The 13,260-nt window shown below is 43.9% G+C and overlaps 1 protein-coding gene across 1 annotated transcript in view; it reads right to left on the reverse strand.

The window, feature by feature from the left end:
• USH2A (usherin) overlaps positions 1–13,260 on the reverse strand; it is a gene marked incomplete at its 5' end in the record, with an annotated part of 397,572 nt that overhangs the window by 220,186 nt on the left and 164,126 nt on the right. Inside the window, one exon of the mRNA XM_079763761.1 lies at positions 12,384–12,581. Within this exon, the coding sequence (XP_079619887.1) occupies positions 12,384–12,581 (198 nt within the window). The remainder of the gene's footprint in view (positions 1–12,383; positions 12,582–13,260) is intronic.

A 13,260-nucleotide genomic window follows, 5' to 3' on the forward strand; every position in this document is an offset into this window, starting at 1 on the left:
GCGGGAAGAGGGAGAAGGTGAGGGAGAGGGAGAGAGAGAAACAGTGATATGAGAGAGACATATCAATTGGTTGCCTCCTGCACGTCCCTCAACAGGGGCTGGGGATCAAACTTGCACCCAAGTATGTGCCCTTGACCGGGAATTGAACCTGTGACCCTTTGGTCTGAGGTCCGAGGCTCTAACCACTAACCCAAACCAGCCAGGGTCCTAGGAGGTTTCTAATCTAAGAAAATATTAGCGCTAGAAGGAAATAACAGCAACAGAAAGATAAATAACAGTAATACATAGATTAACAGCAACAGAAAGATAAATAGAATAACAGCAACAGAAAGATAAATAACAGTAATACATATATTAATAAATGAAACCGAATGCCTGCATATACTCAAGGGAACAAGGCATTTATAAGACCTGACTTCCCAAATCAAGATGATAGGAGATCTACACTTAAGACAAAGAGAAAAAAGAGATAATCATGGAAAAGTGTATTTCAGTGGATATTAAAAAAATAATGAAAATATATAGTGTGGCATACTTATAAAGGCATCCTAGACAGAAAAACACGGCATCATTCTGTGTGCACAGAAAACCCAGGAGGGGAACGTGGGGAAGTCTCCCTTTGTGACCCTTGGGGTGTTCACAACAAAGAAGAATGCCCTGACGGTGAGAACTTCCAAGACTGGCTCGGACGTAAACCTCTTTCTTGAGGACACATCACAGAGCAGACTCTTCCCTTTGAACCTGAGACAGTCTCTACCTCCAGGCAGGCCGCATGAACCCTCCGATGCCCTGTCAGTCACAGAACTCCGTGACATGAGAAAATGGTCCCCGCTATGTCAGGAAAACCGCCAGTCCCTTTTGATAATGGAAGAGGGCGAGTTGGAAAAACGCTTATAAGCAAAAAGTAGGCATTATTGATGTCTTAAAAGTGTTAGCATCCCATGGAACACAGCCATGTTGGTGTCCCGATGAAAATCACTGGCTCCGGCAGCCCCACAACTCTCAGGGCGAAGCGATAATGCACTCTGCATTAATGCTCAGCATTGAGAATCCCGCCTGCCACTGAGGGAGCTGGAAGGAAACTTAAGTCTATTCCCTCTGACACGCAGGCCGGTGGGTGCAGAAAGCCCGGCTGAGAGAGGGGGCAGGGACTGGCCTTAAGTCGAGGAAGTTTGAGAGCCCAGCTCAGTGGCACCACACCCGTGTTCTGAGGACTTCCATCCACTCCATGTTTGACCAAAAAATGAAGGCTTCTCACCTTACTTTCCTCTCTAGAAGAGGAAGCCTCCCTCTCCCTGCTTCTCCAAGGACCCAGCAAAGGACCAGACACTGTTTCTTTTGAGCTGTAAGATGATTATTTCCAGCCTGGACGGCATGGCTCAGTGGGTGAGCACTGACCTATGAACCAGGAGGTCAGGGTTGGATTCCCAGGTCAGGGCACATGCCCGGGTTGTGGGCTCGATCCCCAGTGTGGGGCATGCAGGAGGCAGCCGATCCATGATTCTCTCTCATCATTGATGTTTCTCTCTTTCTCTCCCTCTCCCTCCCTTTCTGAAATCAATAAAAACATTTTTAAAAAGATTATTTCCTTTCCTTTGCTCTCACCTCAAGTTTCAAAGGAGCTGAAGGAGACTATGAGTAACTGGAGGCTGCTGGACGGCCTGGGAAAGTGACAGAGGAGCTGAAGGAGCTGTGGGGCTTTGGTGCCTGACTGTGTGCGTGGGGGGGGGGGGGGGGGAGCAGGAAGACAACAAAGGGGCCGGCCTGGACGTGGAGATGTTATCATGAACTCCCCCGACTCAAGGAAGACAAGTTTAAATGCTCTGGAGACTCAGCATGAGACACACAGCAAAATGGCACCTTTTTTAAAAAAGCCAAAGGCATTGGGACAAGAAGCAGGGTCTCTGTGTCTATTTACACCCTCCAGAGCCCGCTCCACCTCCCGCCCTCTCCCAGCCCACCCCCAGCTGCCAACCTGGGTGTTTGGCCGGCATCCACCGTAATCTGTTCTCCTTCATTATGCTAATCTGTGGGCGGAAAGATTCCTGTCATCTTCGAATGGCTTGTGTGGCAACGGTAAACACCTTGGCCTGTCTGTAATTGGACAGGTGTCTGCATTGATGTCACCCAGCTTTTAATTCAATTAGAGAGCTGGCTGCTCTGTTCTCCTTACCCGCTCATTTTGCCTCGCACCTTTAGTCTGGCCAGGAGAGCCGCACGTGGCCAGCGCCTACCCCGGGGCCAGGGTCTGGGGCAGACTCGCAAAGATCACGGGCCTTATTTCAAATGGACTCCAACAAGCCAGGAGTATGTTCATGTCCTCAGAGGCATCTGCAATAATTTGGAGGCTTTGTCTTTCTTTCTTTCTTTCTTTCTTTCTTTCTTTCTTTCTTTCTTTCTTTCTTCTCTCTCTCTCTCTCTCTCTCTCTCTCTCTCTCTCTCTCTCTCCCCCTCCCTCCCTCCCTCCCTCCCTCCCTCCCTCCCTCCTCACTTTACCCCTCCATGCCTTTAAGTTTTATATTCCCTAAACACTGTCTTCTACCCACTGGCCAGTGGTAATTAGGAGCAATCACAGCAAACAGGAAAGCTGTTTCTGGCTGCCTCTCCCCAGGGCCCCGCTCCATCTCCAGAGAACCCATCAGAACACAACGCTCCTCTTATTTGCTGGCATTTCACATTTGAATCAGGAAGGTGAGGTGAGCATTTATTAAGAGGGCCAGCTGGGGAAGGGCGCCCCCCAGCGGAGCGGCCGCTGCCACCCGGAGACAGAAGGCAAGAGCCCACTTTTGGAAAGACACCCAGCCGGGGGGAGGGGAGCAGAAGAGCGGGAGCGGGCGGATTCTAATTTTTAAGAACACATCTCCGAGTAAGTTGGGAGCTGCACACCCCTCCAGGGTGTGGATTAAACAGTAAATCAATCCAGAGTGCCACGCTTCCTGCCCACTTAAAGGAAGCTCGGGAAATAAATTAAAGTTCTAACACAGACATTTTGACACAGTGACCCCATGAAACTGAATAATGACATTTGTTAAATATGGATGAAAATTTAACGGTCTAACGGAGATGGGGAAACACACCCAGGTTGCTTCTCCTCCAGTTCTTAGTGGCCCAGGAAGCTGGCATCTGCTAACTGTTTTGTTTTTTTCCCCTTGTGTTTTTGGTACTCTTTTAAAGTGAAAATTAGGATCCCTAATATTTAGAAAACGAAAGTCAATTTTCATTTTAACCAAAAGTGGAACACACAAAAGCACTCTGCCCAAACTTAAGGCAATTTTTTAAAAACTCAAAAAACATGTTTTTTTACATTTTATTTACTTCAAATGGACTTTATGACCTTTAAGTAGTCTAGTAAGGAGTGAAGCAAATCATGTACCTTGGATCAAAGACTAAACAGATTTTGTTGCTTACAAATAGGAAAAAAATTGCCTTCTTCTTTTTTCTTTGTATAATATAGGGTCCAACCCCAGCTTAAAGAATGGTTCAAACAGTGATTTTTATTGACCTCAAAGCATTATCCAGTTAATATTCTCTTAGTGGGCTGACATCTAACCTCAGATTTGTAATCGGTGCCTTTGTGGTAGGAACTGCAGTCTCTGTCATTGTCATTCTAATTCTGCAATAGGTTTGAGGCACCCACTCATGTTAACTCTTTATCTAACTTAAAGGGTGGGCACTGAAGTCATGAGAACTCTCCAAGAAAAGACAGAACTCCCTGAGCAGGGAGGCAGACAAGGAGACAGAGGAAAGGAAAGAAACCGAGTCATCCTTATTACTCGGGCCCTAGATCTCTGCCCGAAGGGGATGCTGATTGATGGGGTGAGTGTGAACTAGGTCCCTCAAGTCCAGCAGCAGAACTGAGAGGAGAACCTGTCTCCTGACTCCAAGGTCACTGTTTTGCCACTGACCTAAGACCCAGCTCTACGAGAAGAAAAAGACCGGTGCAAGAAACATTACTAAAAATAAATAGCATGCTTTTTTTGGCACATATTTCACTTAAAATCCACCTTAAAATTGTGCTAAAAGATCCAAGTTTATTGCTGAGACCTACTATGCACAAACAGAAAGGTACATGCTTATCCCCCAAATGAGCAAGCATGTACACCTATAATATTCCCTTATTAAACAAGTGATTCATAAGAAATGCTCTTTGTATCAGTGTATGTGTGTTGTTGTTTACTATAACATTAGGCTTTTATATATTACTAGTGGCCTGGTGCACGAAATTCGTGCACGGCACGGGGTGCAGGGATGTCTCTCAGCCCGGCCTGCACCCTATCCAATCTGGGACCCCTCAGGGTATGTCCGACTGCCGGTTTAGGCCTGATCCCTCTTGCAATCTGGGACTGCTGGCTCCTAACCACTCACCTGCCTGCCTGCCTGATCACCCCTAACCACTCTGCCTGTAGGCCTGCTCGCCCCCAACTTCCCCCTCCGCCAGCCAGCTTGCCCCCAACTGCCAGCCTGCTCACCCCCAACTGCCCGCCCCTGCTCCCACCAGCCTGATCACCTCCAACTGCCCTCCTCTCCTGGCCTGATAACCCCTAACAACCTCTGCCTCCACCCCGTCACCATGGCTTTGTCTGAAAGGATGGTGGAAGGTCTCCCGGTCTATTTAGCATATTACCCTTTTATTAGTATAGATGTATATAACATTTTTAACTTGTTCCAAATACAATATAAATATAAAAAGGTCATGAAAGTTAGAAAAGAGAAAATTTGGAGTCAATGCCCGCCCCCCCCGCCTTTTTTTTTTTGGTTAATACTCACTGGAGGATATTTTTCCCATTGATTTTGAGAGAGAATGAAAGGGAGGGAGGGAGGGAGAGAGAAACATCAATGTGAGAGAGACACATCAATTGGTTGTCTCCTGCACTCACCCCAAATGGGACTTGGGTTTGAACTTGCAACCAAGGTTTGTGTCCTTGACTGGGAATCGAACCCGGGACCATTCATGCATGGGCTGATGATCTAACCACTGAGCAACACGGCCTGGGCTGTTCCTTTTTTTTAAATAAAATCTGATCCTTGAAGTATTTATTTTAAATAGTATAGACATGTCTAGTTGAAGATCGCTATACAGCAAGATTTATGTATTACCATCATTTTTGGTACAACATGTCATCAAAAAGAAATCTACATCCTTCTCTGCAAATTATTACAGCATAGAATAAAACATATAACCTGCAAAAAGCTCTGTCTGAAGATTTCACAGCGTACAAGAAGCTCAGGCTCATTATGTATTCGGGAGACTTATACAAAGCTATTAACTCATCAACACTGCATTACCTAATGAGATTCTTCCACATTAGCTAAGCAGACCATTACATCATCTCTATTTTTACTATTTATGTCACAGGCCATATTTTTGTTCCTGTGAATTTTCTCAGGCCAATTTCTTTCAAAATTTACATTGAAAGAGTTTGTAATAAACTACAAATATGTAATTTTAATTTATGAAGTACTATGGAAATGGCAGACTCTCAAAATTCATTTTTTTAATATACTATCATCAAAATGAATTCTTGAAATTTACTTCTGATGCTTGCCGATTGTGGCAGCGACCACTAAGTACCCTCTTTTATAAACTCTCCTCTTCCTGCTCACAATAGAATACGTATTTTTTAAAGCTGGGGAGATGGCCCCTTTGAGTGAGTGCATTTCCCAGCATGTCCTGCGGCGAGGCACAGCCACGTGGCTATGTTCTGACCACAGAATGTAACCAGAGGTGAAAGAACCACTTCTGAGATGTCTTCAATGTGAATGTGCGTGTCTTTCTCCAACCATTCCTTCTTTCCGCTGCACGGAACCCAGGCTGGACGGCCGAGCTCGAGCAGCGGTCTGGGACCGGGAGGCAGCAGCCCTGTCCCCGCGGATGTCATGCCGAAAGGATGACATGCATGTGCCCCTGGCGCTGTGAACAGTCCACCCGACACTGACTAACGGAACGTCCGTTACCAGGAGAGAAAAGCTTAATCTTGCTTATTAAGTCACTGTTATTTCGGGTTCTCTGTCTCTTAGGTGAAATTAACTAAAAATGAAAAACTCATCTATTTTTTCCCACAGAAAATTTTTAATCTTTTACATAACGTTATACTTATCGAGGGTTCTTGGACTATATTTTAGTGATGTAAAAGCAGTTTGTTTATTTTGTGTATTTTACCACAATAAAAAAAGAAATAGCAGCAGCAACACTCAAAAAGATTGCAAAGGCAGGATCCAGCACTAGGCTGAAACATAGTATGTAATGCTTTTGTTTTTAATAAATGAATATTTTTTTACTCTGTGTAATTATCATTGCAGCAACACTGGCTTCCATTGGTTTTAATTACAAATATACTGAGGTTCAGTTCCCTGATGACATATAAGTTTTAGAACTAATATTTAGATTCTATTCAGCTTATCAACATTTTTTTCCTTCGGGAATATACATATTGAGTTAGAAATATATGTGTAAGTTGTGATTGCTCTGTATATTATTTCATAAAATTAAAGAACTACAGTCCAACTAGGGTGTGGCTCAGCTGTTGAATGTCAAACTATGAATCAGGAAGTCATGGTTCAATTCCAGTCAAGGGCACATTCCTGGGTGTGGGCTAGATCCCCAGTAGGAGGAGTGCAGGGGGCAGCCAATCAATGATTCGCTCTCATCATTGATGTTATATCTCTCTCTCCCTCTCCCTTCCTCTCTGAAGTCAATAAAAATAAAAAAGAATTAGAGCTACAGCACTGCTGAGACTTTAGTAAGAAACCATAACCCAATACTCAATGCAGCAGGATAAAACAATGCCATTACTTTAACTATAGGGTTAGCGACAGAAAGCTGCATTTGTTCATTCAATAAAAGTGTATTGATCAGCTATCTTGAGCAAGAAAATGGACAAGACTTAAAATAAATGTAAAACTTACTTGCCTTCCAGGATCTTACTGTCTAATAAGGAACTAACTCAGATGCACAAAGAGTGGCCATAAGCAGTCTTAACAACTGTGGAGTAGGAATTCTCAGTTGAACAGAAAAACAACAACATACCTGGCATCAAAGCTTGTATTACAGCCATCTCTCTGCAGGCTTCTCAAGTAAATATAACCACAGTACATTCATATAACCTGTATATAACCTATATGTGTACATATGTATACATACCCATAACGAGCAGGGTCTTACTTATTGATGGACTAATCACTGAGGTTAAGTTCCCAAGTCAGGCATAAGGCAAAAATCACTTACAAAGGGCATTTTTCATTTCCTATATAAATAGTGAGCTCCGTGCCTTGCTACTGGGAATCGCAGTGGAGCGGGAGGGAGGGCTGGCCTTATTAGAAAGGCAGACTCTCGCCGATACCGGTTTGGCTCAGTGGATAGAGCGTCGGCCTGCGGACTCAAGGGTCCCAGGTTCGATTCCGGTCAAGGGCATGTACCTTGGTTGCGGGCACATCCCCAGTAGGGGGTGTGCAAGAGGCAGCTGATAGATGTTTCTCTCTCATCGATGTTTCTAACTCTCTATCCCTCTCTCTTCCTCTCTGTAAAAAATCAATAAAATATATTAAAATAAAAGAAAGGTCATTCTCAACATCATGACCTTTAAAAAAAAAAAAAAAAAAGCAAGGCAGACTCTCACGCCACATCCCCAGTCCCGGTATCAGAATCTGCAGGTGACAAGAACCTCCTTCCAGAAGAACCATCCGTAACAGCAGAGGCCCTACTGGCACTGCCTCGGTCTCCATCGTCTTAGCCTGTTCTGCTCACAGAGCTGATGCTAGGAACCAGGGGCCGGAACCAATGAAGCGGGACCATCAGCCCAGCGGGGACAGGAGCCCTCTCCGCTGGCTGTCGCTCCCTCCCCAGCGGTTTGCAGCATGTGGTCCCTGGACCTGCTGCAGGAGAACACTTGGTAAAGACAGATTTCTCATCCTCGCCCAAGCATGCAGGATCTCCTGTGTGGAACCCAAGAATCTGCGTTTTGAAGCAAAGCAATCCAGGAATCTCCTTATGGCCAAGGGAGCTGGGAATTATACTACTAGCTGTGCAAAAGAGAGAGAAAAGTGAGAGACACATTTTCAGTACGTTACCCACTTGCTTCAGGTAGACTAGCCTCTACCTGCAAATGAAGACTGAGCCAGTTGTCAAAGCAAAAGCTGTCTTAATAATAAATTAAAATGTCTCTCATTTCTACATACATTTAGATTTACTAGTATCTGCGTTATCTGAAAGACTATTATTGATTCTTCTATGAAACTACAGTGAATAACAAATATTATTATTATTCTACTTGAGAAAGAAATATAACTCCTAGACTTTAGCTTAATGTAATGAGAAAATATCTTCTATGTACCAATTATATCCCTAGCACTACAAATTATGTTGATAATTAAGTATATACATTTAAATACCTTCAGAAAAAAAGAAAAATAAATATAGTCAGTGGAGGGTGGGTGGGTGGGAAGTATCAACCAAAGAACCTGTCTGATGTATGCATAACCCATGGGCACAGACAATAGGGTGGTGAAGGCCTAGGGAGGGAGGTAGGGTTGGGCTAGAAGGGGTCAATGGGTGAAAAAAGGAGACATATGTAATACTTTCAACAATTAAGATTAAAAAAATAAAAATGAAAAAATGAAAGGAAATAATTGTGTCCGAGCACATTGTTGAACCCACTCATTCTTCACATCATCTCAAATCCAACTGAGCAGTCCCTTTCTGAGCAGCCCGGTTTGCAGGGAAACACCAGGGCTGTCTCCCACGGCAGCAGCTTCCCGTGTTAACCGGGCTGCAGGGAGAATCATCCGAGCTGCGCTGTTAATTGGAGCCCTTTGTGAGAAGTCTGAGGATACACAGGCGTGGCAACTGCAGGGCTTTCTACCCTGGGGCACCAGCGAGGAAATGAACTTCAAGCGCGCCCGGCTCTGAACCCTGGCCTTGGGAGGACAGCGAAGCTGCCCCCGTGGCCCACAGGGGCCCATTTGCTCTTGAGTGTGGCTGTTAACCCTTGGACTCTCCATGCTTCTGGGATTTATCTCATTTAATCCTCCCGTAGCCAAATTCATTAGTGGTAAATATTCCGTCTCACTCTTCTCCCAGGTCCCTTCGCTAATATTCATGCCCCCTCGCCACACCCCCCCCCCCCAGCCCCGCCGCCGCCAAACCCCGTTTGTTTTCTGCATTTTGTAAGCCTGACCATCATTTCCCATTTCTTTTCAATAACCCACTTCACTTAATTTGGGTCTATTTATAGAACTAATATTTTCCTTTGCTACTTTTAATCTTTTATCATTTTTCTATAGATGGTTAACATTTTCTTGTCCTACGTTTTCAAGTTTCAGGTGGGAGGCGGAAGCTGTAATGAACATTTCTGGGCAAAACTGAGACTTGACCACTGGTCAGACTCCGCGTGGACCAGGGTCTCCCAATGCTGGCTTTACCGTGACCCGCAGACACTAAGAAAATACCTACCTACCAGCACTCAGGCTGCATTCCAGACCAAGCACTGAGGCCGTCTGAAGGCGGTGCCCGGGCATCAGCATTTGTAAAGCTCCCTGCATGGCTTAGTTTACACCTGGTTGAAACTACTGCCATGTGAGGACCCCACTGTAATGACCCAAGGTTTATACACACATGGCAGGACATGAAACACAGGCCAATGGACACCTGACTTGAAAGAGCCCGGAGCAAGCGGAATCTGGAGCTGGTCCAGTAGTCCATGAGCGCTCAGCACCCTCCTTCTCGAAATACTGAGAAGACAGAAGCTGAGGCCTACAGACTGCTCTGAGGTCAGCACAAACTTATGCAAACTTATCTGTGCACCCCATCCTAATCCCAGCAAAGGTTTTTATTAACCACTAGGTGTCCCGTAAAATAATCTGAAAATGACTTCATTTCCTTGAGTGAACACCAATCTAAAGACAAGTTTAGGGATGGGGAACTGAATGCTATAATTAGGGGCGGGACTGCATTTAGCCAAATGGGGGGTTGCGTTTAGACCCCACTACGGTGCTCTGGGAAACCTGCTTCCTCCTCGTCAGTTTTGTGATATGCAAAATATCTACAAGAACTTGGAACGTGCTAAGAGTAGATTCTACACTTGATCTTAGTCACAAGGCCGAACACAAGCCTGGAACGAACTTTCTAACCTCAGAGGGAAAGCGGGGACGATGGGTGGGTGGGAAGAGATCAACCAAAGAACTTGTATGCATACATGCATAACCCATGGACACAGACAACAGGGTGGAAAAGGCCTAGGTTTGGGGGTAGGGGCAGGCTAGAAGAGGTCAATGTGGGAATAAAGCGGACATGTGTAATACTTTCAACAATAAAGATTATAAGAAAGATTTTAACAAGAAATAAAAAGAACTTGGAATCAATTAAATGAGAGAGATGTTTAAATGTCAAAAGAGATAAACACTGAGACTGCTGAGAGGGAGGCAAGCTGGTGAGATGAGGAACAAATGCAAATTACATAAAAGAATCACACACAAAAAAACTTTAAAAATGATCTCAAAAGGCTCAAAGAGTAGAATCAACACTGCAAAAATCAGGAAAATGAAAGGGAAACAATTATAAAGCGATCACCTAGAATCCAGAGACTAAAGGGCATAAAGACGATTAATTCTCTGGCCATTTACTGTGTGCTTACCTCTGAGCAAAATATTTCATGTGGGAAATTCATTTTTTATCTTTACAACAATTACAAAACATAAAAAAGGTTTCTATCCCCATTCTATATATGAGAAGACTCTGATCAGGGGAGATGTTTGTAAATTCCCCTGAGATCACACAGGCATGCACACAAAAAAGAGACAAATAAAAAATGAAAATAACGGTGATGGCAAATACTGATTCTATGGTGAAAATTATTTTTAAAGTGTTAAATCCTTTAAACCCTAATAACAACCCTCTCCATAAGAAAGTAAGAAAGCCCATGTGATACATTCGGTTTCTCCTCAGGTGTTTAAGATGATTTAATATAAATATCCACTGAGTGGGATGAGAACTCGAGGCTAGCATTTAGATAGTTTGGAAAAATATAAAATATTTAATGAGGAGCTTATTATAGAAATGTGACAGGATTGGCGTCACGACCGAGTGCCCATTTGGAAAATGCAGGCTGAGGATTTTTAGTGATAAACTGTGTGTGTTTTTTTTCCAACCCGTTTAGCTACAACGTGCCCACCGGGCAAAGTCAAACTGTGGACTAACTCAGGGTGGGTTTTTATCAGGTGGTAAAAATAAAGCAAAGGAAGTAAAAATAGATTAAAAAGAAAACCTATTGGTACATTTGAACCATAGAGGCTAAAGAGTCTAAAAAAGGAAGTAAGGGCCAGAGGGGGTTGACCCACAGATACGCTTACAAGATCATTAAGGCGACTTCAAAATCCATATGATTTTTCAAGTTATAAAATTCTCTGACAGAGGAAAACGTGTGTTTTTTTCTATCAGATTTATGAAGTATTTTACTCTTTTTGGTCAAAGGCTTATTCTGACTTTCTATTTCAGGTGCTGTAACATTTCATGAAGCTGTGAGCTGCTCTCTATCACACATGTGCACGGATTTGATTCTGGGACATGTATGTGATGTGCGTGAGTCTAATCCACTCCCATTGGTCTACGTGGCCCCGTGAGAAATTGATTCACTGGGGTGCCCACCAAACTGCTGGCACTCTGATCCTCCTGTACCCAGACATAATTAGGTTTAATCAACAATTTTACAATAAATAATGGTGCCATGAACTTGGGCTAGTCCCAGACAGTGCATTTTTTTGCGTGGTGAAGTAGGTCTGCGGGTGCTGTATGAACATGCAGGATCCCTAGAAGATGTCTGAAGAGTTTAAGAGCTCTAGACACCTGTGACCTCATCTTCTGGGGACAGAGAGACTAACAGCCTTGTACTGAAGCTATGCATACAAGCCCATGGTGATTCTTTTCATCCCAAATGGATGCAGGCTTCCAATTCATTACATAGCTCTTGTTTTGTTTTTTCACTACTATTATTTTTAATTTTTCACTACTATTATTTTTAATTTTTCACTACTATTATTTTTAATTTTTAATTGATTTCAGAGAAAGGAAGGGAAAAGAAGAGAGAGAGAGAGAAACATTAATGATGAGAGAGAATCATCCACTGGCTGCCTCCTGTCTGCCCCCTATTGAGGTTCAAGCCCGTGACCCGGGCATGTGCCCTGATCTGGAATCGAACCCTGACCTCCTGATTCATAGGTAGACACTCAACCACTGAGTCAAGTCAGCCAGGCTGGTTCTTGTTTTTAACCAGGCACATATAGATGAATAATTAATGCATTTGGAGGAAAAGAAACCTTAAAGAATGCTTTTACTTAAAAATCAAACAAAAAGCAAATGAATAAGGTCTCCTCCCACTGGGAATCGCCTCTACCTGTGAGGTTGCTGGTATGCACAAGCTCAGACGTGGCACAGGGGGTGCGGGGTGGGCCGGGCACACTACCCTCAGGGCAGGCTCTCAGGATGTACTTCTCAATCACACCTCTGACCTCCACAGGTTCATCCCAGGCCACTTCGACGCTCGATCCGTTTATGCTGCGGACTCTGGAGGGGGCTGGCACGCTGCGTGGAGCTGCGGACGAGTGAGAGAGAAAATAAGAGGAAATGGCCGAGCTGAGGAGACTGCTGCCCCATTCTTCACTTTTAATGGCCACAGTAAATCAGACTCGACCATTAGCATAAATACAATTTATTAGAGTTGTAACTTTTCAGCACTGATTTAATATGACTGCACATCTTGAGCCATTCGGCTTAAGCGATATTTCAAAACCATCAAAACTCCATCGACATAACGTGCTTTCGAGTCTGGTCCAGGCTTTCCCCAAACATTTAATGGAGCCGACATGTTTCAAACATCACTCATAAGGGAGGAGGTGGATGGTGGGCAGGTAACAAGTTCAAACAACGGAACGATGTCCCCCTTTGAAGCGAGGTAATTAAGAGTGTTATTATACACAGCGGGTTGACACTTTTATATCTTCAATGGATTAGCCAAAAATTATCACAAATGTAATGGTATTTTACTGGGATGTCTGATCTCACTTTCAAAATTCAATTGTTCTCAAATTCTTTTTTAAAAAAATCAAAATTCTCTCAGATATGATATACAGATGCATTCCTAATTGCATTTCAGGGGGTGGAGAAGCTCATGTCCTTGAGATTCTACACAATCATTTTGGGGGATGTTTTCTTCAGAGTATCAAAAAACACTAACACAGCCCAGCCGGTGTGGCTCAGTGGTTGAGTTTCCA

This window comes from Cnephaeus nilssonii (genome assembly GCF_951640355.1).
Source record: "Cnephaeus nilssonii genome assembly, chromosome: 23".
Classification (NCBI taxonomy): Eukaryota; Metazoa; Chordata; class Mammalia; order Chiroptera; family Vespertilionidae; genus Cnephaeus; species Cnephaeus nilssonii.